General features: G+C 50.6%; 1 protein-coding gene across 14 annotated transcripts in view; it reads right to left on the bottom strand.

Moving 5' to 3' along the window:
* Positions 1-26406, bottom strand: part of TNS1 (tensin 1) — a 199769-nt gene that overhangs the window by 44076 nt on the left and 129287 nt on the right. For 10 of the 14 annotated variants that reach the window (XM_077155084.1, XM_077155083.1, XM_077155082.1 and 7 more), the window contains one exon: positions 25-1602. In XM_077155084.1, the coding sequence (XP_077011199.1) occupies positions 25-1602 (1578 nt within the window). The remainder of the gene's footprint in view (positions 1-24; positions 1603-26406) is intronic. The other 4 variants (XM_077155081.1, XM_077155086.1, XM_077155089.1 and 1 more) reach the window with 1 other exon arrangement.

Consider the following 26406-nt stretch of genomic DNA (forward strand, 5'->3'; position numbering starts at 1 on the left):
AGTCATAATCCCTGCAGCTCTTACCTGCTACCCTGTGGGCCACCAGCCCTTCCAGGTTCAGAGGCTCCTCCTCCGGAGTTCGGGATGGGTCTGAAGTCACCGCCTTTGATGGGAGCTGAGGCTGAGCAGTGAGGCCAGGCAGAGAGGCAGGAGGCTGCTGGAGCCCTGAAGGGCCCTGGGTTGTTGGAACGAAGGCAGACGAGGAAGAGGTGGAGGCTGGGCTCTTTGGACGGACATTCTGGTTAGCCCCTGCCGGACATGGTTGATAATCATATGGCGAATAAGGCCTGCCAGATGGCAGGGACTCCAGGGAGGCACGTGGGGCCGGCTCAGGGGTTCCCAAAGAAGGTGCACTGGGGATGTAGCCAGATCTGGACTGGGTCAGTGGCTGGGACTGGTGGGAGAATCCAGAGAGGGGCTGGGCAGAGAGTGGGGATACCCCTGGCCAGGCCCCTGGGACGCTTTGGGACTTGTGCAGTGGGGCAGCAGCCGAGGCTGGCTCCAGATCCAACATCAGCATGTTGAGTGCTTCGATGGACTGTTCAATCTCCTGCTGGGAGGCCGCCCTCAGGAACTCAGGGAGATGGGGAACTGGTGTCTCTGCCAATGGCTGGGGTCTGGGCCTGCTGGGCCCAAGACTCTCCACGTGGGTTCTTTCCTGCTGGCGAGGAGGTGGGCGAGGCTGCTGCTGCTGCTGCTGCTGCCATGAATGCAGGCCCCTCTGCACTGCCTCTCGGCTGCTTCCACCCCGGGCTGGAGCTGGGGGTAGCTGGGGCTCGGCTTCCGGAAAGGACTGAGAGCGGAACATGCCACTGGGGTCATGGCCATAGTAGGAGGTGGTCACTGGCTGTGGCCAGGCTTGGCGGGGCCCCTCCCGCCGGTACTCAGCTAAACCCTCCTGGGCAGAGCATGAAGGTCGCATGGGGGCCGTGTGGCCAGCTTGGGTAGGGGCCACCCGGTTGGCAGACTCGTAGGGGTAGCCCCCGCCATTGACCATTGATTCCACTGGGTAAGGCTTGTCCAGACCATTGGTCAGTGGGGACAGGGCCTCCGGGTAGCCCCCCTCGCTGGTGGTGGTGATCCCATCCAGGGACGAGAGTGTGCCCAGGCTGCCCGCACTGTGCCCGTCCTGGTTGGGCAGCTCATCGTCTAGGATGTCTGTTTCCCGCTCGGAGGCCAAGGCTCTGCCGTTGACATGAACCTGGGCTGGGACAACATGGCGGCCAGAGGGGGATCCGCCAGGGCCCCCCGCCTGGCGGGACCTGAGGTGTTGGGCGTGGTACATGGGGCCTTGCTTGTCACGTTCTAAGCCAAAGCCGCTGAGCAGGCGGTCCAGCTCACGCTTCTCCTCGGGACTCAGGACAGCAGGGGTGCTGGCGGGGCCTGGGACAGGCTCATCTGTCTTGTCGGTCTTGGTGGAGGCTGTGGAGTTGCCTGAGTCGCTGCTCACGGAGAGCGTGTGCTCCACGTGGTTGGGGGTGGCCGAGAGGGCGGGGCGCGGGGCGTTGACGGTGCCAGAGCTGCCGTGCAGGGAGTCCTTCTTCTTCACCTTGGCATACAGGCTCCCATCCAGCGGCCCCTGGGTGTGGCCCACCACCTCTGCTGGGGGGAGGGCAGGGGGTAGACAGCAGAAAGCAGCGTCAGTGGGAGGCAGGAGCAAAAGAGCCAAGCCCTTCCCTCCGTGGATCCTAAAACCTTTCCCCTCAAACACAGCCCTGAAAGAGCAGGGAGGGAAAGAGGGAAGAGACAAGGACCCTCCCAGGCTTTGGGGCAGAGCCCTCACCAACACATAGCGTCAGGGCCACGCAGCAGAATCTAAGATTGGGTGGGTGTCCAGGGGGCAAATGGCCCCAATACAAAGCCTGGCTCTGGCATTTTATTAGCTACCTGACCACACACATGAATGAATTATGCTCTGGGCCTCAATTGCCTTATCTGTAAAAATGGGGATTATCACAGAATTAGGCTGAACCATATACAGAAAGTCATTGTTCATTGGACATACAATATTAAGGGTTGACACACACCACGTGCTGAGACCCAGGCCCAGGAAATGATGAGAGTTCAATCACTGCAAGCCATAAGCCATGCTAGTATAAGTCTCATTAACCCCTCAACGATGCTATGCAAAGCATAACCGGTCCCCTTCCCCTCCTCAATGCAGAACATCCCACCCCTGCTCCCTGATTCCGGGAATTCCCTCACTAGCTCAGGCTGGACCCCAGGAGAGGTAGCCATCACCTTGACCTCACAGGCGATATAAGACTGGGGATGCAGTAGGGGTGCAGTGATGGTTCACTGTGCCCATGCAGGGTGGGGGGCGAGGAGGCTGAAAGCCAAGCTGAGATTCTCTAAAGCAAATTCGCCTTTGTGCCTCACGTCTGAATTTGCTTCTTGCTCAACACACAGAATTTTCTAAAACCATTCACAAATAAAATGCCATTCATCCCACACATCACCACATTTCCAAAGGCCTCCCCTGTTCACCCCCAGACCCGCTCCCCACTCACTGCCCCTGCACCACCACCAGCAAGGGAAAGGGACACGAGTTAAGGAAAGGTAAGTCAGGCAGAATCTCAGCAGGTGTCCTGAATCCCCCCTGTTCCAAGCCAGCCTCAGGACCCCTGGAAGTACCAGGCAAAGGTGGGATTCAGCAAAGCCAGAAGACCCAGGGATGAGGGGAACACTTTCCCTCTCAATGCTGGGGCCCCTGCGGATGCCAAAGCAGAGGGTTTGCGGACCAGGTCTATATATGGGAAGCAGATCGGGAACAGTTAACACAAAGGCAGAGGTTTCCATCAAGGAGAGGTATCCCCTGTGTCCTGAAGTCTGCAGACAGCTCCGTGGACCCCACGAGCAACACTTTCTCTGAAAGGAAAAAGTGAGTGGCTGGTGGCTCAGGGCCAAAGGGCTGACTCAGGAGCAAAGAACTTTCCCCGCCCAGAACTCAGTGATTTCACACCCTGTTCAGTCAGCAGTCAGCCTCAAGCCTCGAGACACACGGACACACACGCGCGCACACGTACGCACTGCCCTTCCCCTCAGGCCCCCAGCTGGCGAGAAAAGAAAGCCCCCTCCCAAACACCACACAATCTCCAGCCCAGACACTCAGGAGTCACAGACAGACACGCACATGCGCAGAAAATCAGACACAAAGACGCCCAGAGACACTCACGCAAACCAGAAATCACCCAAATGAGAAACACCCGGACATGTACACTCACAGGGTAAACAGACGGCGGGCCACATAGCACCAAGAGTCACAATGAGAAAGCTGGGGTCGCTGTACATATCTGTATATAAATAATAATAATAATAACAGCTATCATGTCAAACATTTCACTAGGCACTGTACACAAATTATTTCTAATCCTGTGAGACAGGTAATATTCCTTTATAAAATGAGAGGTGAAAACATTTATTTGTGATCACTTAGTACCTCGTAGAATGGGATCTAATATCAGATCGAATGTACCTGACAGACCACGCACTTTTTAATATGCCACACCACCTCCCACATTTCCTACACAGAATAACATACACACAGAATAAACACATAAAAGGCAGAAATATACCCAAATAAATACTTAAATTGAAAGCCACAAACATGTCAGAAAATACAAACGCCCCACCATGCCCTGGGATCAGCCCTCAGGCCAGAAGTGGCAACCTCTAAAAATAAACACTCATCTAGAAACCCACGGCCAAAAACAAGTGATCAGACAACCGCAAAACAGGAACGTCCTGATCAACACACACATACAAACCACAGACCAGCCTGATGACGTCGCCAGGGAGCTGACACAGAGCCCGCCAGGCACACAGTCCCCTTCCCACTTGCCCTCTGGAACCGAGGGAACCATTCTCTGTCCCCAGTTTTCCCGGGGATCCCGGCACCTCAGCCAGTAGGCAGCCCCAAGCAGCACAGCGTTGGCCAAGGCTTCCAAGGATGGGGACTGATCTGAACTGGAAAGGATTTGGGCTGAGATATGTCTCTGTTTCCAGGAAACTGTTCCTTGTGCTTGGTCCCCAAAGGCTGCAGGGCTGCTTCTCCCAACTCATCTGCCATCGTCTCTAAAGGGGTCTGAGGTGTAGGCAGGTCTCCAAAGAGGAGTACTCCTGCTTTTGGGGTAAAAAGAAAGGAGCTGACGGGTGAGATAGCCTGCCCCTCAAGCCACATCCTTCCCCGTCCCCCAAAGAACTGGACTCCTTCTACCAGGCTCGCCATGACACCCCAGCTGGCTGATTCCAGAAGGGAAAACTATTGAAGACAGGAGCCTGTCTCATCCACTCAGATTTGGGGGGGTTGTTCCCTTGAGAATGGGGCCCCCTGTTCAGTTAATGGGAATCTGAATAACTGCCTGTGCTTCTCATTGTACCAGGAAAATACTGGCCCTGGAGAAAGCCGGCCCACTGCTGGCCCCAGCCCCACTCTGCAGCCTGCTCTATAAGAGGCCCAGAGTACCCCTCCTAGGTCAGTGACCTCCTCAATCCCCTACACCCACCAGTCCTCCAGGTCTGTGGTCACATGATCTGGGAAGTGGGGGGAGCAGCAAAGCAAAGGGTGGAGTGTCCAATGGCCTCCCCATTTATACTTTGACACAAAAGCCAATGAGAACTACTGGATGAAAAGGTCAAATCTGAGAGTCTCGTTTCCTCCTTGAAGAAAGCAGACCCACTCCGGCATCTCAGGTGTAGGCCATAAAAAGACCTTTGGCTTCTTGGCAAGAGGGCTAAGAATGCATCCTCCAAGTTGCAGAGGGAGAAGTCACACCGATTACTGACACCTGATGTTTTGGCCCTTCTTGCCTTTTCTGGCCAGGTGCCACTCACCATCAATTTTGAAAACATCAATGCTAAAATTAATGCCACCATGTAATTTACCGCCCTCCCCCCAACATACACACACAGGCTACAGCATCAGAAACAATAACTGCCACGCCACTAAGGCTTAGTAAGAAAACCAAAATGGTATGAACTCTCTAATTAAATCTTATTTGCCAAAAGCAAATAGAAATGTCTTTTTCTGTCCTCAAAGAAGGGTCCAGTTTTGCTTCTGAGCGCCCTGCTGACGGCAAAGGCGGTATCTTCCAGGTCATCCTACACTGTCACTGAGCCGTCGTCTTCCTGCTCCTACCAAGGGAAGAAGCTGAGGACACCCAGGCCTGCTCCAGGCCTGTCCCAGCCCCCATGAGGCCTCTGCATTCCCCAGTGCACCAGCATGACCTGTGGGTCTCAAAGCCTGACTCCTCCCATCAGAGATGAAAGGTAAGTGCCCCCCCCCCAGGTACACACACCCTCACTCTCCCACTTTACCACCCACCATCCACCACAGCCACATTAAGAGCCATTTCCTGAGACCACAGGAAGCCGGAACACAATTTCGGTTTCAATCTATTAAAACAGGAAGGGCAAAAGAGAAAGGCAAGCAGGCAGACTGAGGAGAAGTAGTGAAATAGAAGTGGGGGAGGAGAAGGAGAGAGAAGGCTTGGAGGCTCTGAGCTAAGGGGCCACCATATCTATCTCCAAATCCCAGCAGCCACCTTTGAGAGTGGCTGGTTCAGGTAAAACCATCTTGGATGAGAGGGAGTTGGACACCCAGCAGGAGGGGGCCATGGGATACAGGGAGGAATCTGCAAGGTTAGGGATCATGGGAACTGGCAGGGGTGACAATGGATTAGAAGGATAAACTGCAGCAGAAACAAAAGACACCAGCTGGAAAGGTCCCAGGTACCAAACCCAGGCCCAGCATGGACATCTTATCATGGGCCATTTCTCTAGGGCAGTTGAGGCATCCACACTCTCTTCAAGGCCTCATTTGCTTTGTCTGGATATGTCTCCTGGCTCTTCTCAGCAGCTGCTGGAAGCCTCAGGCTCCACCCATGACACTGAGCTCAATTGCACCAAGAGGCCCTTATTCTGCAGCGGTCGCAATCCAGATGTGCGAGTCATGCTTTTGGAAACATCTGAGGAAAATCCCCAGCTAACTTGGATGTGGACCTACTCCCTGAGCCTCCCTCCCCGGAAACCATGCGGAGGTGTGCATGGTGCTACAAGCACCGGCCAGCATGCAGGAAAGGGAGACACATCCAACTGATGTACTTAAAAAAAGAGCAAAATGAATACAGATGGGATGCTAAGGATAAACGGTTGGTTTTAAGGCAGCTGTTTTCTAATTTTGATGTTGATAAAAATCTCCTCCAGGGAACTGTTAAAAATGTAGACTCCCAGGTCCTCTTCAGGGAGATTTTCATTTCTGAGGTGGGCCCAAAATCAGCATTTTAACTCGCTCTCCAGGAGATCTGGCACCCATAGGTGGACAGCATCTTGAGATGCTAACTGAGGTGATAAGCGCTTCGGACCCCCCACTTCTCCTGCTTACGTGAAGTGAAGAGATTTCACTTATTTCGATCACGAAACCATGAAGAAAGAAAGATCCCAGCCTGGTTGACTCAAGAAAGGAATGATTCTCCTTCTTTGGAGATGACTCAAGTTGAAGAACCCCGCCCTGTCCATTCAGCAGTTCTGTTTTGAATAGCGAATGATTTATTAAGGTTCTCAGGATGGGGCCCTTCATGATAAAAAGTCCTTTGGGTCCACATTCAGCAGAAGAACAATTCATTAAAATACATTACTCAGAACAGTGATGACCAACCAACATGGAAGAAAATCAATGCAGAACCAATAGGAAGAGGCCCACCCTGGACAGAGGCACTTTGGAGGCTGACTCGGGTCCTGGCAGGCAAAAAGGGAATCTGAACTCCTTAAGAGTGGGATTAGGAATGGAAAGGCCGTGTGCCTCCAGAGAGGAAAGGAGCTTATCAAGAACTGAGGCTTATAGGAACGTGGTCAAGAAAACCGTCCCGTGTGTGCTTGCATTCAGGTTCTACATGGTCAGAGAATTCAGAGAAACCCCAACTGTTGATAATGAGCACCTCTGAAATGCTAATTTCAGTTGGTAAGTTCATGCTTACTATTTAACTAGTGCGTAATATGGCAAGTTTGCAACGGAAATTGAGTTTATTAAATTTCTCTGTTTTAACAAATCTGTGCCATGGAGCTATCTTGTAAAAATTGTGCACTGGGTACACAGGCTGGTTCAGTGGTAGAATGCTCACCTTCCTTGCGGGAGACACAGATTCCATTCCCAGACCATGCACTCCTCCCCCCAAAAATTGTGCACTGATTCCCAGTTTGATTAAAATATGCATAAAATTATTTTTAGAAGAGATGGCTATTACAGGAAAGGTTATTAAAGTACAATTATAAGAATAGCCTTAGATGTTTAGGAGTTTCCTTTTTCATTAGGAAGAGTCAGCCATTATTGGAGTATTTTAGAATCCTAAGGACATCAGAATGAAGTCTTTGACGTCAGATTATTTTTACAAAATATCTTCAGTTTTTGCTTTCACGTTTATGAAAGGATTCATTTTCCTGAATCAAACAGATTAAGCCTTCTGAGTGAAACAGGTCACTCACCTGCCTATGATTTTTTTAAGAAAAGTTGTCATTTTGTTAAAATACTGTCCCTGCGCTTAATCTAAATTTGCACTGACTATGTTTTAATGTATTTATAAGTGGCGAGTTCAATTTCTGAGATTAAATTTTTATTTGCAATTTTCTAGTGCTGGCAAAAAACAAGAACTGAGGCTTGGCCAACAGGTAGCCGAAAGAGCAAGTTCTGGGCACTTGAATCCTGTAGCCACAGACTCGACCCCAGCTGGGAGGCAGTGGGGAGGGGCTAGGGCTGGGGCAGGGACCAGGGCAGGGGCTGTGGAAGGACAACAGTTTTTGAGGCAGAATGCCATGTGGATGCCAGAGGATGGGGACAGATACCAGAGAGGCCCTGGGGATGTGGTTCTGGAGACAAGAAAGAGGGGAAGTGTCCCCGTACACCTCACACCTGCAGCCAGACATACCCAGCACTCAGAAGAACCGTCCCATCTTAATGGTTAAGTCAGCACATCAAGCCCTTAACCACTCAGGGCCTGGCCTCCGAGTCCGTTAGCAAAGACGTCAATGCTTTTTGCTGAGTGCGAAGATTCAGGAGCTAAGTACCCTGAGCTAGGCCTAACATATCCAAACACTCTACATACTGTCCTTGCTCCATCCCATTTCCCATTTTCAACGGCTCTCATCACCCAGAGGGAAAAGCCCAATCCCTTGGCCAGACATATCAGACCTTTTCTCATCTGGTCCCTGCCTGCCTTTTGAAGCCTCATCTTCACTGTCCTCAATACCCCCAAACCCCTTCCACTCTACTCTGGCCAAACTATTTATCTGCTCTTCGCTATTTTGCGCCTTGACAAACACTGTTCCCTCACCTGAAATGCTCTTCCCCACCGTCACCCCCACCTCTAAACCCCCCTGACAAACCTCTTCCTCCTTCTTCAGACTCAGTTTGAACTTCTCTGGGAAGCCTCCCTTGACCTAACTCCTTTCTTTAGTCCTCCAGATTTCAGCAATCCCCTCTACCATGCTCCTTTTGCCACTCATAGACATCTCTACTGTGACACTGATCATACACTGGACAGGCATTATTGATGTCCATGTCTGTCTTCCCCACTAAACTGAGTGTTCCTTGAGAAAGGGTCTTATTTCTCCTCTCTCCCCAGTGCCTGGTTCCCAGGTAGTGCCATTCACAACGAGGTCTATGCAAACGGTGCCTTTTAGAGTTCAGTGCGTAACCTTCCTGGCATGCGCTAGGTGGTCCATAAATGCTTCTTGCATAACATTAAGTAATCCAGAAAGATTTATACAGCCCTGTGAGCCACTGAGACACTCCTTTTCCACTACTACCCAGAAAGGTGGGAAATTAGAGGTTCAAGGTAGCCCCCAAGCTTCTCCTAAACAGAAGGAAAAAGAGAGGCTCTGCAGTAGAGGGCAACAAACTATTGCAAGAGCAGACTACACACCGCTGTCTGCAGCACAGGCTGGGCACAATAGAGGTCTCTGTAAATTGGCTGAATCAGAGTCTACCCTATGGTGTTGACCCCTAGGCCTCCCCAACCACATTCCAGTCCAGTGGATATTAACTTTCTTAGACCAAGGACCTGTTGGCTTATCTGATGAAAGCCCTCAACTAATTTCCCAGAAAAAGGCACATGCATACATAATTTTGTACATAATTTCAGGGAGTGGATGGACACCCTGAAATCCAACTGCAGATTTCACAACAAGGTGTAAAGCTAAAAATTAGGGTGCTGCTTCTGGGACTCCTGCTCTGTCACCTGGGACCTCTGTGAGGAATACCAGGCTCCATCAAAGAGAAAACTGGAGCACACACAGAAAGGAGCACCTTGCAGCTGGAGGAAGCAGTGAAGTGGCCTAGCCCAGAGCAACCCACTGGATTTAACCTGCCTGAGGGAGGTGAGTATGAAAAGGGACAGGGAGGGAGATGGGGAGGAGGAGGGCTGTGGGAACCTCAGCCTCTGTGGTCAAGCCAAACCCAAGGTCCTCCTGAGACATCCTGATGTGAGCAGCCAGGACCTCCGTGGCTTCGTCTGGGACACAGCCCTCTCTTGGTCCCTGCCCATGCTCTACTTCCCATCTCAAGGTCAACCAGGGACTGGCCCAGCCCTTTGTTAGTCACAGCTTGCAGAACGCTCTGGAACTTCTGTAAAGAGAAACAGGTTCCCTCAGCAGACTTAGGGGGTTGCAGAGCAGTCTCCAAACCTCTGAAGGGGACCCGCACAGAGGAGAGATATTACTTCTGAGCTGGTGAAGGGGGCAGGCTATGGGGCAGTGAGGGGACTTAGATTAGTGTTGGGAGGTGCCCAATGCTGCAATATCGACAAGCATGGGTTCCTAGGGTTCCTGTGAGTAGGGGACAGATGAGTCCAGTTGAGGCAAAAAAGACAAAAATCAACCTGTGTTTCTTCCCACAAATTGCACTCATCAGAGGGAATTACGTGTATTCAGGGAGTGAACAGAGGAGAACAAAATCCTTCTCAGGGCCACTGTCAGTCTTTCCACAGATGGCTCTATCCAGTATACAAGGGAACCTGTGACCTGCCTCTAGGGACTCAGTATGGGCGGGGGCCAATGTCCAAATGACACTGAGGTCGTTTCTACTGAGGTCAAGAAGGAAAGAGGGAGAGGCGAGGTCCAATGTCCGAACGAAGCCTGAGTCTGAATTTCAGCCTGTGGGTCTCGAGGAGCCAGAAGATGAAGAAAGTGGGCATTGAAACTGAAATGAAAAAAAGAGTGTCCTCCCGCTGGGTGGGGCAGCAGAGCTAGGATCTGAGAGAGAGGGGACAGGGCTGAGCCAAGAGGGCTTTTCAAAAGCCATGGGGGTTTGGGAGCTGAAGGGCCCGAGAGAATCACTAAATCCCTCGCCCTCCCCTCAGTGCTCAGGAAAGGCAGTGAAGGCTCAGCGGGCTCCTGGCACAGCCCAAGGTCACAAGGAGACCAAGTGCAAACCACACTCATCCTCCTGGCTCGGCATTCAATACCCTTTTCCCCTGATGGTGCTTCAAGGTGAAGATGGAGGTGCCAGGCTTGGTCGGAGGAAGAGGTGGGAGGTCTCATAACATATGGGGCTCCAGGCAAGTGACGATGACGGATGTGTCCCTAGGTCCTCCTCAGGAAGGACCCTTGGCATGTTCCACAGATACCATCAAACCTGACTTCATACCACCCCCCTCCTGAGAATGGGACTAGGAGCAGCAAACCTGATCTGATTGTGATTTTTATTTCAGATCCGTGGGTCGAGAGGCCTGCTGGGCGAGTGACCTGCTGCGAGTCACGGGACGGCCCATGGCTGGAGGACCAGCCTCCTGACCCCTGCCTGGCCTTCAGCTACCCACACCAGGCGCTATAACCAGAGCTGGCACTCCCACCTCTCCACCCTCGGCCCTCCAGGCACCAAATTCCACGGGCACACTCGGGACGGTAAAAATAGCTCCTCAACCCACAACAACCCAAAGACCTTCTCTGCCAGGCCGGGGTGCCGCCTGGGCATTCAGCGATCCCTGGCCAGAGGGGCCCGCCGGGCCGCCAAGAGCCCTGCCAAAGTCAGGAGAGGGCCAGGAATGGGAGGCCACAGGAGGCAGCAAAGGGACAGGGACGGTGAGAATGGGGGCTGGGGGCGGGGAGATGTAGGGGGTATCACCAAGCTCAGGCCACAGATCAGGGGGTTCCTGAAGTCCCGGGACTTCTGCCAAATTCCCCCTACCCACCCCGTGCTCATCTGGGATAAATCATTACCCTAAAAGAGTCAGACCAACTGAGACACTGCGCCCCTGCTCCTGACAGCCGGCTCTCGCGCAGGTCCTAGGACGGCAGCTCCAGGCGGGAGACATCAAGTTCAACCACATCCAGAGGCAGGTGCCCCCCAGCAGCCCCAGGGGGCCCCACCACCACCACCCTCACCCCAGATCTGGCAGAGAGCCCCACAAGGACACACACAAATGAAACAACTGCCCGGCACTTACCCTCTGGATGGACTGAGAGGGAGATAGGGGAGGGAAAGAACTGCTCTGATTTGATCTCCGTTCCTCGTGCCTCAAGCTTCAAATAATTTCCTACATGGCTGCAGCTCCCAGCGCCGTCTGCGTCCCACTCGGGCTCTCTCGCTCCACTGTCAGGGGTGGGAGGGGCGAGCGGCTCCTGCCCGTGTACACACACACAGGCACACACCACTCCCTCCCGCCTCCCTCCCCGTGCGCTCTCCCCCTCTCGGCTGGCTCTGCCTCACTCTGACTTGTAGGAAGCCAGTGGGATAAAAACTCCGTCTGTAATTTCAGCCAGCTGGGTCCCCAGGGCTTCACTTATCATCCTGTAGCTATGCAGTTCTTGAATGACATCACAGTGGCTTCCCAAGCCCTCCACTCTGGGAGTGGGAAGTGGCCAGCCCGGCCCAGCCCCGGCCCAGCCCCAGGCCCTGCTCCGTCCAGTCCAGTCCCAGTGCAGTCCCCTGCCTGGCTGGAGCTTGGTCTCCAGAGGAGAAGGGGGAAGACTGAACCCCGGAGCAAAGCGAGACCAAGCTGGGAACAGAAAGACGGGGCTGTAAGGGTGAGAGAGGGAAGGGAGAGCGCGCCTAAGAGGGTATTGAGATTTATTTCCCCCAATTTTTCCACATTTTTTTTTTCCACTCTCAGCAAATGAAAGGCAGAACAGATGACAACAATTTTCCAGCTGCCGAACAATAAGGTGGAAGTCTTTTTTTTCCTCTCTCTCATCCTTCCCCCCCCCCACCCCCACAAGCTACCCACCCCCTCAGCTTCACCCCTCCACACACCATCACCCCTACCCCCGCCCCCAGGGCAGAGTCTAGGAACCAGGACCCTTTCTTGGCTTGGAAAAGGTAAATAATAATAATAATTAAATATCCCCACAAGCTGCTGTACCCTCTGCATCCCATTCAGGAAAACTGCCCCAAAGGGGAGCCACAGGACCAGAATACATGACTGCGGGCCTCCTGGACAGGCTTCAGGGATGGACAGGAGCCCCAAGAGGAGGTTTTAGAATCTCTGGATTCTGGCCCAGCAACTTTGACAGTTTTCTGAGGCCTAACTTTGGGGAGGCCAGTGGGCGTCTAGCCCTGGTATTGATCCACCAGGCCATCTGAGACGCCTCCAATTGACTGGTTATTGGGATTTGGTTTTCTCCCATCTGTGAAAATCATGAATGACAGAAAGAATAGCATTTTACAGGGTATCAGCGAGGTCCACTGTCACCCTCAACAACCAAGGTCTGAGGAACGGGCTTAGTCAGAAAGTACAGGCGCTGCCCTAAAGTTTCTATTGCTCTCCTAGTGTGTCCTAAAAAGTGCCTTCTGATAATGAGATACCAAATCCCTACTATCACTTGCAGGTTGCTTGTGACTTATTTGCATATCAATTGAATCTTCCAAATCAACTGGCTGACATGATAGGAGATGGCCTGGTGTTTACAGGCACTCCATGGGGCTCATGATTTGTGTCTCCCTAGAGGGCCCCCATTAATTAGCAACCCCAAAAGTGCTTATGCAGAAACGGGCTTGCCAGGGTCTGCAGCCACCCCACCCTGGTGCCCAGACCTTTCACAGCCAGGTTTGCACTGAAGGATAGGAAGGAAGAACCAAGCCAGGTATAGGCTTCCTACTTTTCCCTCTGTGCCCAAGTGCCAGGAAATCAGACACCTCATCCCTCAGCCCCTCCCCAGTGCCAGCATCACACTCTCTCTGTCTGCTTCTTTCTGAGAGTAAAGAAGGAAAACAAGGGGCAGGACAAAAATAGTACTCAGGGCCCTGTGACTTGGCCTCTGCTCCTATCTTACATGTATCGTCATTGATGACAGGGGAAGGGGTGGGAAAACCCCAGCCCACTGTCACAGACCTCTGAGAATGGGGAGGGGAGGGTCAGGAAAGGGTTCATCGCCTCAGTTTCCAAACTGGGGGAGAGAGGATTTCCAGCTTTCCCAGGGCAAGATTGTTATAAGTCCATAATTTAGACAAACTATTGCAATTATCCTTCCCCTCCATAGACTTTTCTAGAACTAACCAATAAACCCCAGGCTCTTGAAAGCATTAAGGTCTCCTGGTCCAACCCACTGCCCTCCCTACCCTTATCCCACCCACAACAGTGTCATCCTAGATTTTATTTACACACATATTTCAGGTTTATTTGCATCTCAGAATACCCCTACATTATTATTCTCTAAATTTTTTAAACAAATATTTAATTCAAACTAGTTCTAATCATCTATATCCATATCACAGATTTGGTGTTTAAGCTGTATGCTTTCCTAATATGTATCTAAATATAATCCTAAAACCACTTCATATGTAATTACCAGCCTGGCCCACGTACCATACTTCGGAAAATAGCATCATACAACAGCTCTTGAGAGTGGCAACCCAACCCAATGGTTCTCCACTACCATCTGGGCACTGGTCACACCAGGTACACATGGGGAGTTTTACCAAAACACTGACCCCCTGACCCCACCCTAAACGCAGAGAGGTAGAATTGTCAAGGGTGGGTCCTGGGGATCTGAATGTTAAAAAGCTCCCCAGCGAGAACAATAGGCAGCCAGGTTTGGCAAAAACTAGCTCTCCACAACTACTTTCAGTTTAAGGAACCATACTATCTCCCCAAATAGCCCATTTCACTTTTGGGTAGCTGTAACAAGTAGGTTTTAGCTCAACCAAAAGAGAAAACACCCCCCGGCTCTCTGTCTTTTCCAATAACCAGCCTTATGGTGTTTTCTGGAGTGACTCAGAACAAACCAAATCTCTCTCACCTGAGAGCATTTCAGACACTTAATATGATGTGATGTCCTCCCTTTCAGAGACAAACAGCTCTCATCCCTGAACCTGCCAAACCCTCTTTGCTTGTCTGCACCGTCCTGAGCACTCTCTTCCAGTCGCTCTTTATCACTTTGAAGCAAGAGACCAGAAACAACCCATGTGGGCTTTCCAACCTAGGAGAAGCACCATAGGCCTATCGCTTCCACTCTCTGGAAACTAGCCTCTTGATAACACAGCCTAAGGCTGTTCCTAGCCCTTCTCACTCCTATACTTCAGCATCTGCCCGGCCCAAGGGTCAAACAGACACTGGTTTGAATCTAGGCACTACCACTTACTAGCTGAGCCAATTACTTAATTTCTCTGAGCTTCAGTTTCTTCATCTGTAAAATGGGTATACTAATAGTTATATCTCAGAGGGTGTTATAAAGAGTGAAATAACACGTTATATCATGCTGGCCTAAGCTCAGCCCCTAGTATGCAGAATGTGCACCAGACAAGGCAGCCATGTACATACAACCTCAGCATCATCTGCTTCCCTTCCTCCTTCTCCAACATTTGTGACCCTATTTCATTGAGTTCATATTCATCATACACAACACGTAAGCTTCAGGGTATATACTTTGGCCTGCTTTTTCTCTGTTCAAAAACCATGCCACCAGATGTCCAGCAAAGCAAAGAGTCTCGTGAATAGCCCAAACTCTGGGGCTATAATATTGCTCAACTAACAAATAGTGGGACTGTCCCAGCACTGATATGCCAGCAGAATGCCCTAAAATGCCACTGTCACTTCTACCTGCAGAGATGGCTCCAATGCCAAGGGCCATGAGGGAAGAAAGAACGGCAAGACCTTGCCTTTATACAGACAAGAAAGGTCATCCTGGGGATTTGGGCAGGGGTGCAGGAAGAGGGTAGCAGGTCTGGTTTGAAAATGTTATCATATTCTCCATTTGGAAAAAAATAAAACAAAATGCAGAAGATATCTGGGGCAAAAATCTGTCCTGATAGGAAACAGGTTAAAATAAGCTTGAGAGATAAAGGTACTATTCTATCTTCAGAGGCAGCTGGATGGCCTCTCTTTACCTGCAACTTAAGTAGAAGAGGCTATGAGATACTGGAATGCTTTCCCTGGAGGAGCCTGGGGGTCCAGAAACTTTGCAGGTTCTAACAACAAAGGAGACAATCCCAAGCAGGATAGTTTCATGAAACAGAGATCTAGAGACAAGGAGGTGAGATTGGCAACCCCTGGATCACTCTCAGAAGCCCTGCATTCCTTGAGACCCAAGATTTGCCATGTGAGCCCAGCTATAGGCAACCAGCCCACCCAATACCTGGATTCACGAACTGCAAGATGCCCTGAGTCCTTCGGGTCTAAACCACCCACCCTGATGTCATCCATCATATTCGGAGAAGGGAAGAGAATTTTCCAAGGTCACACCGATGGTCAGCGCTGCTGCAGAGACGGCCACCCAGGGCTCCGGGCTCCCAAAAGAAAGCCCTGCCTACTGCCTGAGCTGGGTTAGATGCCACAAGGGGCTGCTCAGAAGGGACACTGGGAGACCCATCACGTAAAGAGCACAAAAATTGGATATTTGAGGGCAATTCTACAGCTAATAAAGACACCCCAAATGTAGATCAAACAACTAAGCCACCCCTTTGGGATACACTCTAGCAGATCCACAGCTGGAGGCTGGTTGGGTGGGGGCAACTCCCTCATGGCAAGGGATCTCTCACCTAGAAGGAGAGAGCCCAGCCCCACTTCAGCCACCTCCTTGGGGCTCACCCCTTCTTGTCAGGTGCTTTCTTTCCTCGGCAGGTGTGGCAGCACCTTCCAGCCTGGCTCTTCAGGGGACAAAATGGCTGAGCTTTTTGGTTTCTACACAGCCCAATTCTAGAACAGAGGCAGGAAGCAGAATAGAGTGCCCCAAAGTGAAGGAAGGGCTGCCTCATGCCCTATAGTGGGAAAGGTGAGATCAGGACAGAACAAGGGCAGGGAGGCACCTCCAGCTAGAGCAGTGGTCCTGACCCTGGGAGATGTGCCTTCCTCCCATCCCCCAAGGACACATGGAAATGTCTAGAGACATTTTTCACGTTCATAACTAGAGGGAGAGCTACTGGCATCTAGTGGGTAGAGGCCAGGGATGCTGCTAAGTGTCTTACAAATGTGCAGGGCAGCCCCCAGGACAAAGAATTATCCAGCCCAAAATGTCAATAGTGCTGAGCTAGGGGGAAGGGGAGGGGGCTTGGGGTGTGATCAAAAGGGCTCTGGATTAGGAGTCAGGAGGCTTAGGTTTCAATCCTAGGTGGGCCAATCGCCATTTGACCGTGGACAAGGTCATGTTCTTTCCCTGGGCATCAATTTCCAAGTGGTAAAATGAGAGTGGAGAACAAGGATAGTTTTGAACTCTAAAACTTCTGATAGCCATTAAGGAAGAGACAGTCATGGCTGAAAGATGGAAAGAAGCCAGGGTACCCCAAAGGTGGGCAAGGAAAGGGGTATCCCAAAGAAAGGCACATGTCAAAGGTCCTGGGAGAGAGGGAGGCAGGGCCCCTGCTTGGGCTGGGCATGGTGCTGTCCATGCAATGGAAACGCAGGCTCACCAGCCTCCGGAGGACCCCTCCCTGCCTTTCAGCCCTGGGAGAAGGAAGGCAGAGCTGACCTGGGAGGTCAGGCCCCTAGACTCTGGGCACCCCCCTCTCCCATGGCCTCAGACTTGAGAGTCTCCATTCTGCCCCTCCCAGGAAGGCAGAGGCAGGCTGGACTCAAAAGCATGGTCCCTGCAAGTAGGCCAGAAGCCTTGTGTGCCAGAAGGATTACTCAGGAAGGGAATTGTCAACTCCCAGGCAGATGTCCAAGGCGGATGAGGGTCGGGGTATGTGCACTCGCCTCACTCCTACCTCTCCCAACCCTGACTCCTCCTGGGGCATGCACGCCATCTCAGTGGCAGTTCTCCCATGGGGTAGGGTTGGGGGGAGAATGGGGAGAGGAGCCTTGGGACTTGGGAGTAAGGAAGAATGGAATGGGGTGGGACATTATTAACTATGTGCCTGCACTTAACAGACTTTCTCTAATTTGATTCTACAACTGCTTTTGAGGTAAATATCATTATGCCCATCTTCCCAAAAGAGAAACTGAGACTCAGAGGTTGTCACTTACTCAAGATTATATTGCCCATCTGACTCTGATGCTCAACGTCTTTCTACTTCCCAGAGAGGAAAAGGGAACAGTGGAGATGGAGGGGGCATCATGCAGAGAGGAGTGGAGAAGGACAATAAAATCACTACATGGGTAGAGAATAACTTGCCCAAACCCCGATGCCCAAATGAGTGCTGTCCCCATCAAAGTGGCCCCCTAAGAATCCATGCATTCATCTTAATGATGTTTCCAGGGCTCAAAGCATTTCTGGAAACTCATAGAGAACTGCCTCAGAGCTGGTTCATAAGTCACACAAATAAGTCCATTCCTATACTTAAAGGGTGTCCCCATTCTTGACCCAAAACAAGTCTATTCTCTCAGCATCCACAGGTAAGTACCAATTACCAATGTGGCCATGCAGTGTTATAAGTATAGCTCCTGTCACTGCTGTGTGTGGGTGTGCACTGGAGGTATGGGTCTTTGGGGTTCTATGCATGAGGGAACAGGTGTGTAGAGGGGCCTGTGTGTTCTATGAGTGAGGGAGTAGGTGTGCAGAGGGTCTATGTGGTTTTTGCATCAGTGAATAAGGGAATGGGTGGAGGATCTGTGTGGATCTCTGCTTCCTTTCCCAAGTGATCCTTCAATGTGGATGAATGCTGGAGGGTTCACACAGGTGTTTCTGTGGGGGTCTCCTGCACACTCGTGTACAAGCTCACATAGAAGAGCACCTAAGCAGCCACTCCCAGAGAACAGGACCTGAGCCAGAAAAGTGTTGCTGCAGTGCAACACACTGGAAGTGACTCCCCCTGACCCAAATAAGGCTACAACACTAGGGGTACAGGCCTGAACAGGAGACAGGAGACAAGAGCCAGGGTGAAACCCCCAAGCCTCTTACTTTCCTTGGGTCACAGGAGGAGCTCCTGCTTGGTTCTGGAAAGTTCTCAAGTAATGTACATGCAGAGGGAGGCAGGGAGGGAGAGAGGAAGGAAGGAACGATCTGAGAAGCTTTGAGCTTTCATCTCACAATCTGATCTCACTGCCTCTGGAGAAGAAGAACAAACATCAAAGAACATTTTGCTGCTAACAGTATTTTTTTAAAGCAATCAAAGCACTCCAAAGCAAAACTCTCAGACAAGCACCATGACATTGACTAGTTGCAAAGATGTAAGGACTGGGTTGGGGGGGTGGAGAGAAAGGCAGAGTCAGAAGCTCCTGGCCCCCACCCACCCATCAGCACTCCAGCTGCTTCCCAGCACAGGAAGCCCTTGCCTCCAGCCTTGATGAACGGTTCTGGCATTGAATGTGACAGGCCATAGGCCTAGCATCCTGCAGCCAGGAGGGTAGGAGAGCAGTCCAACAGGCCTGCCATCTGGGGCAGGACTGCCCACGTCCCTGTGGGAGAGGTTTGTGGGTGTATATAATGCTCAAGAAGGGAAAGGGAGAGGCAAGAGACTCTTGAGTCCCCTTTGCAAATGGAACGTTCTGGGGCCTTGTCAGGACCCTCTAGAAGTTGCCTCATTCTCCCATGTGCATGCACCATGGCCACACAACCCACCTAGACAGATATGTGGGGTGCAAAGTTTCTCCCCAACTTCAAGAAAATCTAGTCCTGTCACCTGTTTCCTTTCCTCTGATCCCTCACTGACAAGAGAGTTCTCCTGGATGTCAGGCCTCTAACCCTTCCGCTGCAGCTGGTCCACTCTCTCCAACTCTGTCTTCATGTTCCTAACCAACGGCTGCACAATAAAAAGACCTACAGAAAGTATTGTCTAGCAGCATCAGCACTAGACTGGGAAGCAAGGGGCTAGTGCTCTAAGGGACGACCTTGGATGGACCTCAGTTTACCCCTCCACACAATGGGAAGATACAACAAGATGATAACTGATTCACACCAACTTTAAACACTCAAGAATCCAACTTAGAGAAGATGCTCAGCTAGGCAATGTTTGGACTCCCAAGCCCTTGAACTCTGCAGAAACATTTCTTCTCTCCCGCCTGGGTGGCTCCAGGTTGCAAACTTAGTCCAAGACTATTTCTGCAGCAGCCACAGAACCCCTGGGGGCTAGGATAGAAACAGTGACTTACAGGAAGTCTGTAAATACATGCCAGGCTGCAGAGGTTCCATGGCCATGCAGGGCAATAGTGGCTGATTTATTTTCATCAGTGAAATGCCGAAACCCAATCTCTGGAGCAAGATGGCCTGGCAGATGGCAGCGCACAGTTCCCCGCCCGGAACAGAATTAGCCAGTCCCCCAGTCTCTGAGACCTCACCCCTGGGGCTTACAGTGGGAGGGGGGCAGGAGACAGAGGTCAGGGTGGACAAACCCAGCTAGAATGACTCCAGGTCCCCCAAGTTGGCCTCTACTTACCCTGCCACTGGCCTGCAAGGGTCTTCAGAGCCCAGGCCCACTGATAAGCCAAGCTAGGTAGGCAGGCTTTTCATTCTAACTCAGCCCCTTAACTCATCACCAGGGCTTGCAAATTCTAGCTGCAGTGTCCCCATGCCTGCTTGCAGGAGATCCCTCAGAATGCCTGCCCTTGTGAAGCCACATGGAGAAACAGTGGGGTTTACAGTTCACACTCTACCCCTAACTGGTGGTGCAAACATTGGCAGGTTACTTAACCTCCCTGTGCCTGATTCCTCATCTGTAAAACAGGAACCAAAATACTCAACTCACAGGAGAGTCATAAGGAATAAGGGAAATACTGGGCACATAACAGTATCTCACATATGGAGGGAGCACAAGAAAAGGGGAAGGGTAGATTTTCTCCCTAGTCCTTATCTAAATCACCAGTTGGGAGTGTCAGCTAATACAACCGTACAGAGGCCTATTTAACATACTATCAAAATTATATATACATAAACTCTTCAACCTAGCAATTCCATTTCTAGAAATTTGTCCTACTGATAGAACTGCACAGGTGAAAATAGAGACTATACAAGGTTATTCATCACGTTTTTGAAAAGTGCAAAAAAGAAACAATCTAAATATCCATGTTGCTGAAATACAGTTAAATAAAATGCTAATTAGTTAAAACACAGAACATGTATATAGGAGACTATTACACAATTGGAAAAAAAACCAAGTACTACTTGCTACTGTGGAAAGTTCTCCATGACACATCATTAGATGAAAAAGCTCAGGGTGAAAGCCAAATCTTTACAATGGCTACCAAACCCTAAGTAATCTCATTCCCATTACCTCTGATCTCATGTCTTATTGCAACCTCCACTCCAGCCACACTGACCTCCTTGCTGTAGCCCAAACAAGTCAGATAGACTCCTGCCTCAGGGCCTTTGCACTTGTTCTTCCCTCTGCCTGGAATGTCTTCCCCCTGATAATTGCTTGGCTGACTCCTCTACCTCCTACCTGTCTTCACTCCACTGTGTACTCCTCACTGAGGCCCATGCTGGCCACTCTTTTTAAAAATTTCAACCCACCCCTCAACCCCCACACTCCCAATCACCCTTACTCTGCTCTATTTTTCCCAGGGTACTGATTACCTAACATGCTCTTTCATGTACTCATTATGCTCATTTTTTAATTGTCTTTCTTCCCCCACTAGAATGTGATCACCATAGGAACAGGGATCTTTGCTGAGGTCACTGTTATAGCCTCAGCCCCTAGAGTAGCAACTGGTACATAGTAGGCACATAATAAATGTTTGTTGAATGAATGAGAGAACGTAACTGAGGACAGCCCACAGTCAGGAGAACACAGATGATTTGTTATTTTTTTTCTTCTCCAGTAGAATGGATTCAAGATTATTCCTCTAATCACATTATTCTCATTCTCCTGCATTCTGATATTTTCTCAAATGGGAAGAAGAAGCTGTAAAGCTGTTCCAGGAGGCACCGTAACCCACAGCCTGGGTATCACTGATGACCAGTGTCAGGGAGGCAAGACCTATGGAGTTTAGATCCTAGCAGGACCTCGAGAGCTAACCCCAGCTCTGCACTTCACGAATTGTGTGACCTCAGAACATCCCTCAACCCCTGAGCAGGGAGAGCGGGTCACACATGGGAATGGAGTCTGACATAGGGATGATGACAGGGAAAGAGGAAGAAGCTCCAGGTTCGGTGTTATAGAAAGATGGGTTGGTTCACACGCCAGCTCCACAGCTGGGATGATTGCAAGGGGAACTGACTTACACATGGGAAAGCATTTGCTAACGTGCAGGCCAAGGTCAGGAGTGGTGTTAGTACAGCTAACAATGATCAATTACTTACTCTAGACCAGTTACTGAGCTGAGTACTCACAGAGGTTCTCATTTCATTAAATCCTCACCACAACCCTCTCAAACAGGTCTTTTTCTTATCCTCATCTTACAGGTAAGGACACTGAGGCTCAGAGAGGCCAAATGATTTGTCAACAGGAGGTGAGAGGCAGAGCTGGGGAGGAATAAGGCAGCCTGAGTCCCAACCCCTGCTCTAAACACAAGGGTGTCTCCCTCCTCCCCCACCAAGGACGTGGTTTAGCCCTTTCTCAGGGCACTGCAGGACACTGTCCTTCTTAACTTCAATGGAAGCTGCCTCTTCCTGAAGCTATGTGAGCACAGCGACTTTGTCAGGATTTTAGAAGGTTTCTTGCCAGAAAGAGGGGAAAAGAAAAGAAAGGAAGAGATTTATAGGAGATGAATCATTCCCAAGAAGCTAGAGAAGTAGAGGGAAGAGTACCATGAGAAGAGAGGGACTGATCGCTCCCCAGATCCCAGGTGCATTGAAATCTCTGCCTATAAATGGCCTCGGAACCATCAAATGGACAGAAAGCAGGGCCTAACAGTGGCCCAAGAATGAAGGAAGGGACCTCTGCTGCGGGAAGAGAAGGGCCCTAGGTGGCAGGCAGGGGAGGGAGTGGATGGGAGGCAGATAAGCTCCAAAGGAGGATTCTGCCCCTCGAAGATGAAAGGAGAGATGGGCCTCCAAACCGGGACACTTGGTGAAGGAGCTAAACTTTGCAGAAGAGCAAATCAGCCTCAGTGAGCACGTGTGAACAAGCCCCAGGCAAACTATCCTGAACAGGGAGAAAGGGGCAAGTCTCCAAAAGCAGTGAGGCCTCCGGCAGTGCCCAGGGTTTGAATAGGGCAGTCTCAAATCCAGCAAGGAATAATCCAGAACCAAATAGAGAAACTTTAGCACCAAGGCTGGATGTGGACATGAGAAGTCCACACCCCACCTAGCTGGGGCAGCATCAACATGCCCCCCCACCTCGGCTGGCACTCCGAGAGGCTGGCAGAGTCCCCACCGGGCACATCAGGCAGGCAGAGGTGAGCAGAAGCAAGCAGACCCATGCCTGTGCCGAATGCCCATCAGTTGGTCAAGCCAATCAGGGCAAGAGATCTGACCCTGCAGGCTCGTCCCCTTTGGGCTTGTGAGTGTGCTTTCTTTTCTCTTACTCTCCTGGTAAAGGTTGCTTTTGAAAAACAGAAAACACAGGTGAAAATCCCAACTTCCTCTGAGGGAGAAGAGGCCTCTATTCCCCTTCAATAGCAGTAAAGAGCCCTAAGGCATGGCAGGGGCTGAGGAGGCCTATTCAGCTCGGCTCCAGGGAGCTGTGACAGCACAGGCCAGAGGACCCCGGGAAACACCGTCTCCTCCATCTGCCCCACCCTGTGTCCACTGTCACCTCCTCATCCTCACAAGTGTGGTGCCTTCCACCCATCTCTTAATCTCACCTCCCCCTTCCCCAATCACCAACTCCAACATTCTGTGAAAATTCTGTCCGCCCTGACCCAGCAAAGTTGTTATATCACTTTTAAACTGAAATGCATTCTGTTTCCAGTGCCACTACCCTCCCAGGCTCAGTCCACATGCACCTCCTCTGCAAAGCATCGACCCCAGTCATCACCATCCCAGCAGCTCCATGTCTGAAGGCCTCTCTCCCGAGAGCCTTCCCCAAATGGCCAAGGGTCAGAGTGGACGATGCCCTTGCCTGATCCCCACCGGATGTCTAGGGGCAACCAAAGAGCTGACTTCCTATACCCCCAGGGCCAGCACGGCACCCACCACCCAGGAGGTGCTCAGTAGGTATCTAGGGAAAGAAGAGAAGAAGAAACAGAACGATAAAAGGAGGGGAAGGAATGATTGGTAAAAAGCAGCTTCAGGTGGGTAAGAAAAAAGAATTTGATGAATGGAAGCTTAAATTTCCTTTCCTGGATATGACGAGAGTCGATACCTTGGGACCTTGGCAGGCCCAGCTTCCTTGCACTTGTCTCCAGGTCCAGCAGGAGAGGGAAAGAGAGGGTGGTTGAGGGGGGAAGAGCACACGTTCTTATCTTCCCCTTTGGCCAAGAGCATGATATTTGAACGCCAGGGGACCGACTGTGCCTCCGGGGCCGCTGGCGAGGGCTCTGGATCCACTCTGAGTGGCTCTGGCCCTCCTCAGTCTACCTGATGGCACAGATTTCAGAGGACCAAAGGCACATTCACTCAGGAGGGTGTACGCTTACTCGGTGTTCCGCGGGCAGAGGCTGCCTCCCAAGCTTGCCAGCTGCCTCACTGAGCTGGGCCAGCTAGGGGTCCAGGGGCATCAGGACAAACCCAGCTCCAGCCAGCAGGGAACGGCGCTAAGCAGGTGGCGGGCAGATGTGGGGCCAATGTGTCAGCTCCTCTAGCCACAAGGTCAGCCCGACCTTGTATTTTCATTCTTAGTACTCGTTCTAGTAAGACAGAAAAGGGCTTCCCTCTTGGGGAGGAGGCCCCCAGAATCCCACTCAAGAAGCCACTTCCTCCACACCTCCATCCCTGTCTCTGTGGAGTCCGCTTCACACCAGGATCTGCCTCTCGTCTCACAACATTTCGGCCCAAAGGGCCAAGGAGCCAATCTCCCTGCCACAGTCCACCCACCCTCTCACTGTTGGGTAGTTTGACCAGGTGACTAACTCAAACCCCTCCTGCTGCTGCTGTACCTGTTCTGTCATGTCATATGCTTCTTTGTCCCATATGACATGACAGAACAGGTACAGAAGCCTTGAATTCCTCCTCCCCCTGCACTTCTCCACATCCACCTCGAAGTCACAGACCAGAAGATTGCACCCTCCAGCAGTCAGTTTAGGATTTCTCAACAAAAATCACTTTCATTCTGAATCTCAGGCTCGCGGCCTCCACACCCAGCCCATCACCTGCTAAAACCCTCAGCTCAGACACAACGGACACTCCAGGGTCCTCAGACCCTTTTCCTAAGTATTTGGAACCACTTGCAATCTTGCACTCCTCTTTCTTGTTGGTTTCTCCCACACCTTACTCAAAAGTTCAGAAGGCAAGAATGTCAAGCCCTGTAAAAATACGTCAAGGGCAAACATCTACCATGGGACACGTGCTCTCTCCCACTCTTCCTCCTCACCCAGAGCAGGCATGGAGACTGGTCCCCTACCCCAATCCCCACCCCGCCTAACTGCCTCACTCCCAACCCAAAAGGAGCCACCATCTCACTGCCCTCCCTCATCCTGCCTGGACCCCGGAAGGTGAAGGGAGACAGGGCTGCGCAGACAGCTGGGGTAGCTGGGAGGCAGAATTCATGGGCTTTCTTGCTGCTCTGCCAGCCAGGAATCTGGACGCTCACCTTGCCTCTCCTTCTGCATAATGGAACAAGCAGTCCAGGCCACGCTAAGCATCCGTTCTAAGGCTGGAGAGAGATCAGACCTAACAGCCTGAAGAATCTCATAAAATGATAGCGAGCAGTACAGATCCCTGACTCTGTCTTCAGACCTCCCACGTTGGAATCCTGCCTTCACCATTTATTCAGGATATTATCTTGGAGAAGGTCCTTACCCTCTCAGTTACTTCGTTAACTTTTCTCATCATACAATGAGAGCAAAAGTTGTTAAGTGAATGCTAATATAGAAGTATCTGGGTCTCAGTTTTAAAAGAGGATCCATGAAGATGGTTGCCACATTCCAAAAGTGAAGTAGGAGAGCACCGGGCTTGCAAACAGAGATAGCTGAGGTCAAAAAAGTAAAAAGACAACCTACAGAATGGGAGAAAATATCTGCAAATCGGCTAGCTGATAAAGAACTAGTTTCCAGAATACATTAAGAACTCTTACCACTCAATAATAAAAAGGCAAATAAACCACTTTTAAAACTAGGCAAAAGATCTGAATAAGCATTTATCTATAAGAGTGGCCAATTAGCACATGAAAAGATGTTCTACATCATTTAATTCTTAGGGAAATGCAAATCAAAACCACAATGAGATATCACTTCACACCCACTAAGATGACTATAATCAAAAAGTCAGATAATAACAAGTGTTGGTGAGGAGGTAGGGAAATTAGACACCCCCCCCCCCCCAACATTGCTGGGAGGGATATAAAATGGTGTGGCCACTTTGGAAAACAGTTTGGCAGTTCTTTTCCTCAACATGTTAGTCATAGCGCTACGATATGACTCAGGAGAAATGAAAACATACATCTACGCAGAAACCTGTATGTGATTGCTCAGAGCAGTGTTATTCATAATAGCCAAAGGGCAGAAACATTCCAAATGTTCATCAACAGATGAAGAGATAAACACGGTATGGTAATATACACACAATGGAATATTATTCAGCAACAAAAAGAAACAAAATATTGATACACGATATAACATGGATGAACCCTGAACACACGCTAAATGAAAGAAGCCAGACACAACAGACCACATGTTGCATGATTCCATTGATATGAAATGTTCAAAATAGACAAATCTTCAGAGACAAAAGGTAGATTAGAGGTTGTCTGAGGTTAGGAGCGGGGGTGGGGTGGGGGAGGGGAGGAAGTGACAGCTAACGGGTATGGGATTCCTTTCAGGGGTGACGAAAATGTTCTAAAATTAGATTATGTTGAGGGCTGCACAAGTCTAAATATACCAAAATCCATTAATTGTATAATTGAAACAGTGGATGTATGATACTAAGTTATGTCAATATTGCTGTTAAATTTTAGAACTAAAGAGCGAGAGATGACTGAAAAAGAATTCTGTGACTCCAACGATACTCCCCACCCCACCCCAACTTCCCCCATGTGCATGTAAAAAGATGAGGAAGTGGGAGATTATACGA

The sequence above is a fragment of the Tamandua tetradactyla genome, chromosome 3 (genome assembly GCF_023851605.1).
Source record: "Tamandua tetradactyla isolate mTamTet1 chromosome 3, mTamTet1.pri, whole genome shotgun sequence".
Taxonomy (NCBI): Eukaryota; Metazoa; Chordata; class Mammalia; order Pilosa; family Myrmecophagidae; genus Tamandua; species Tamandua tetradactyla.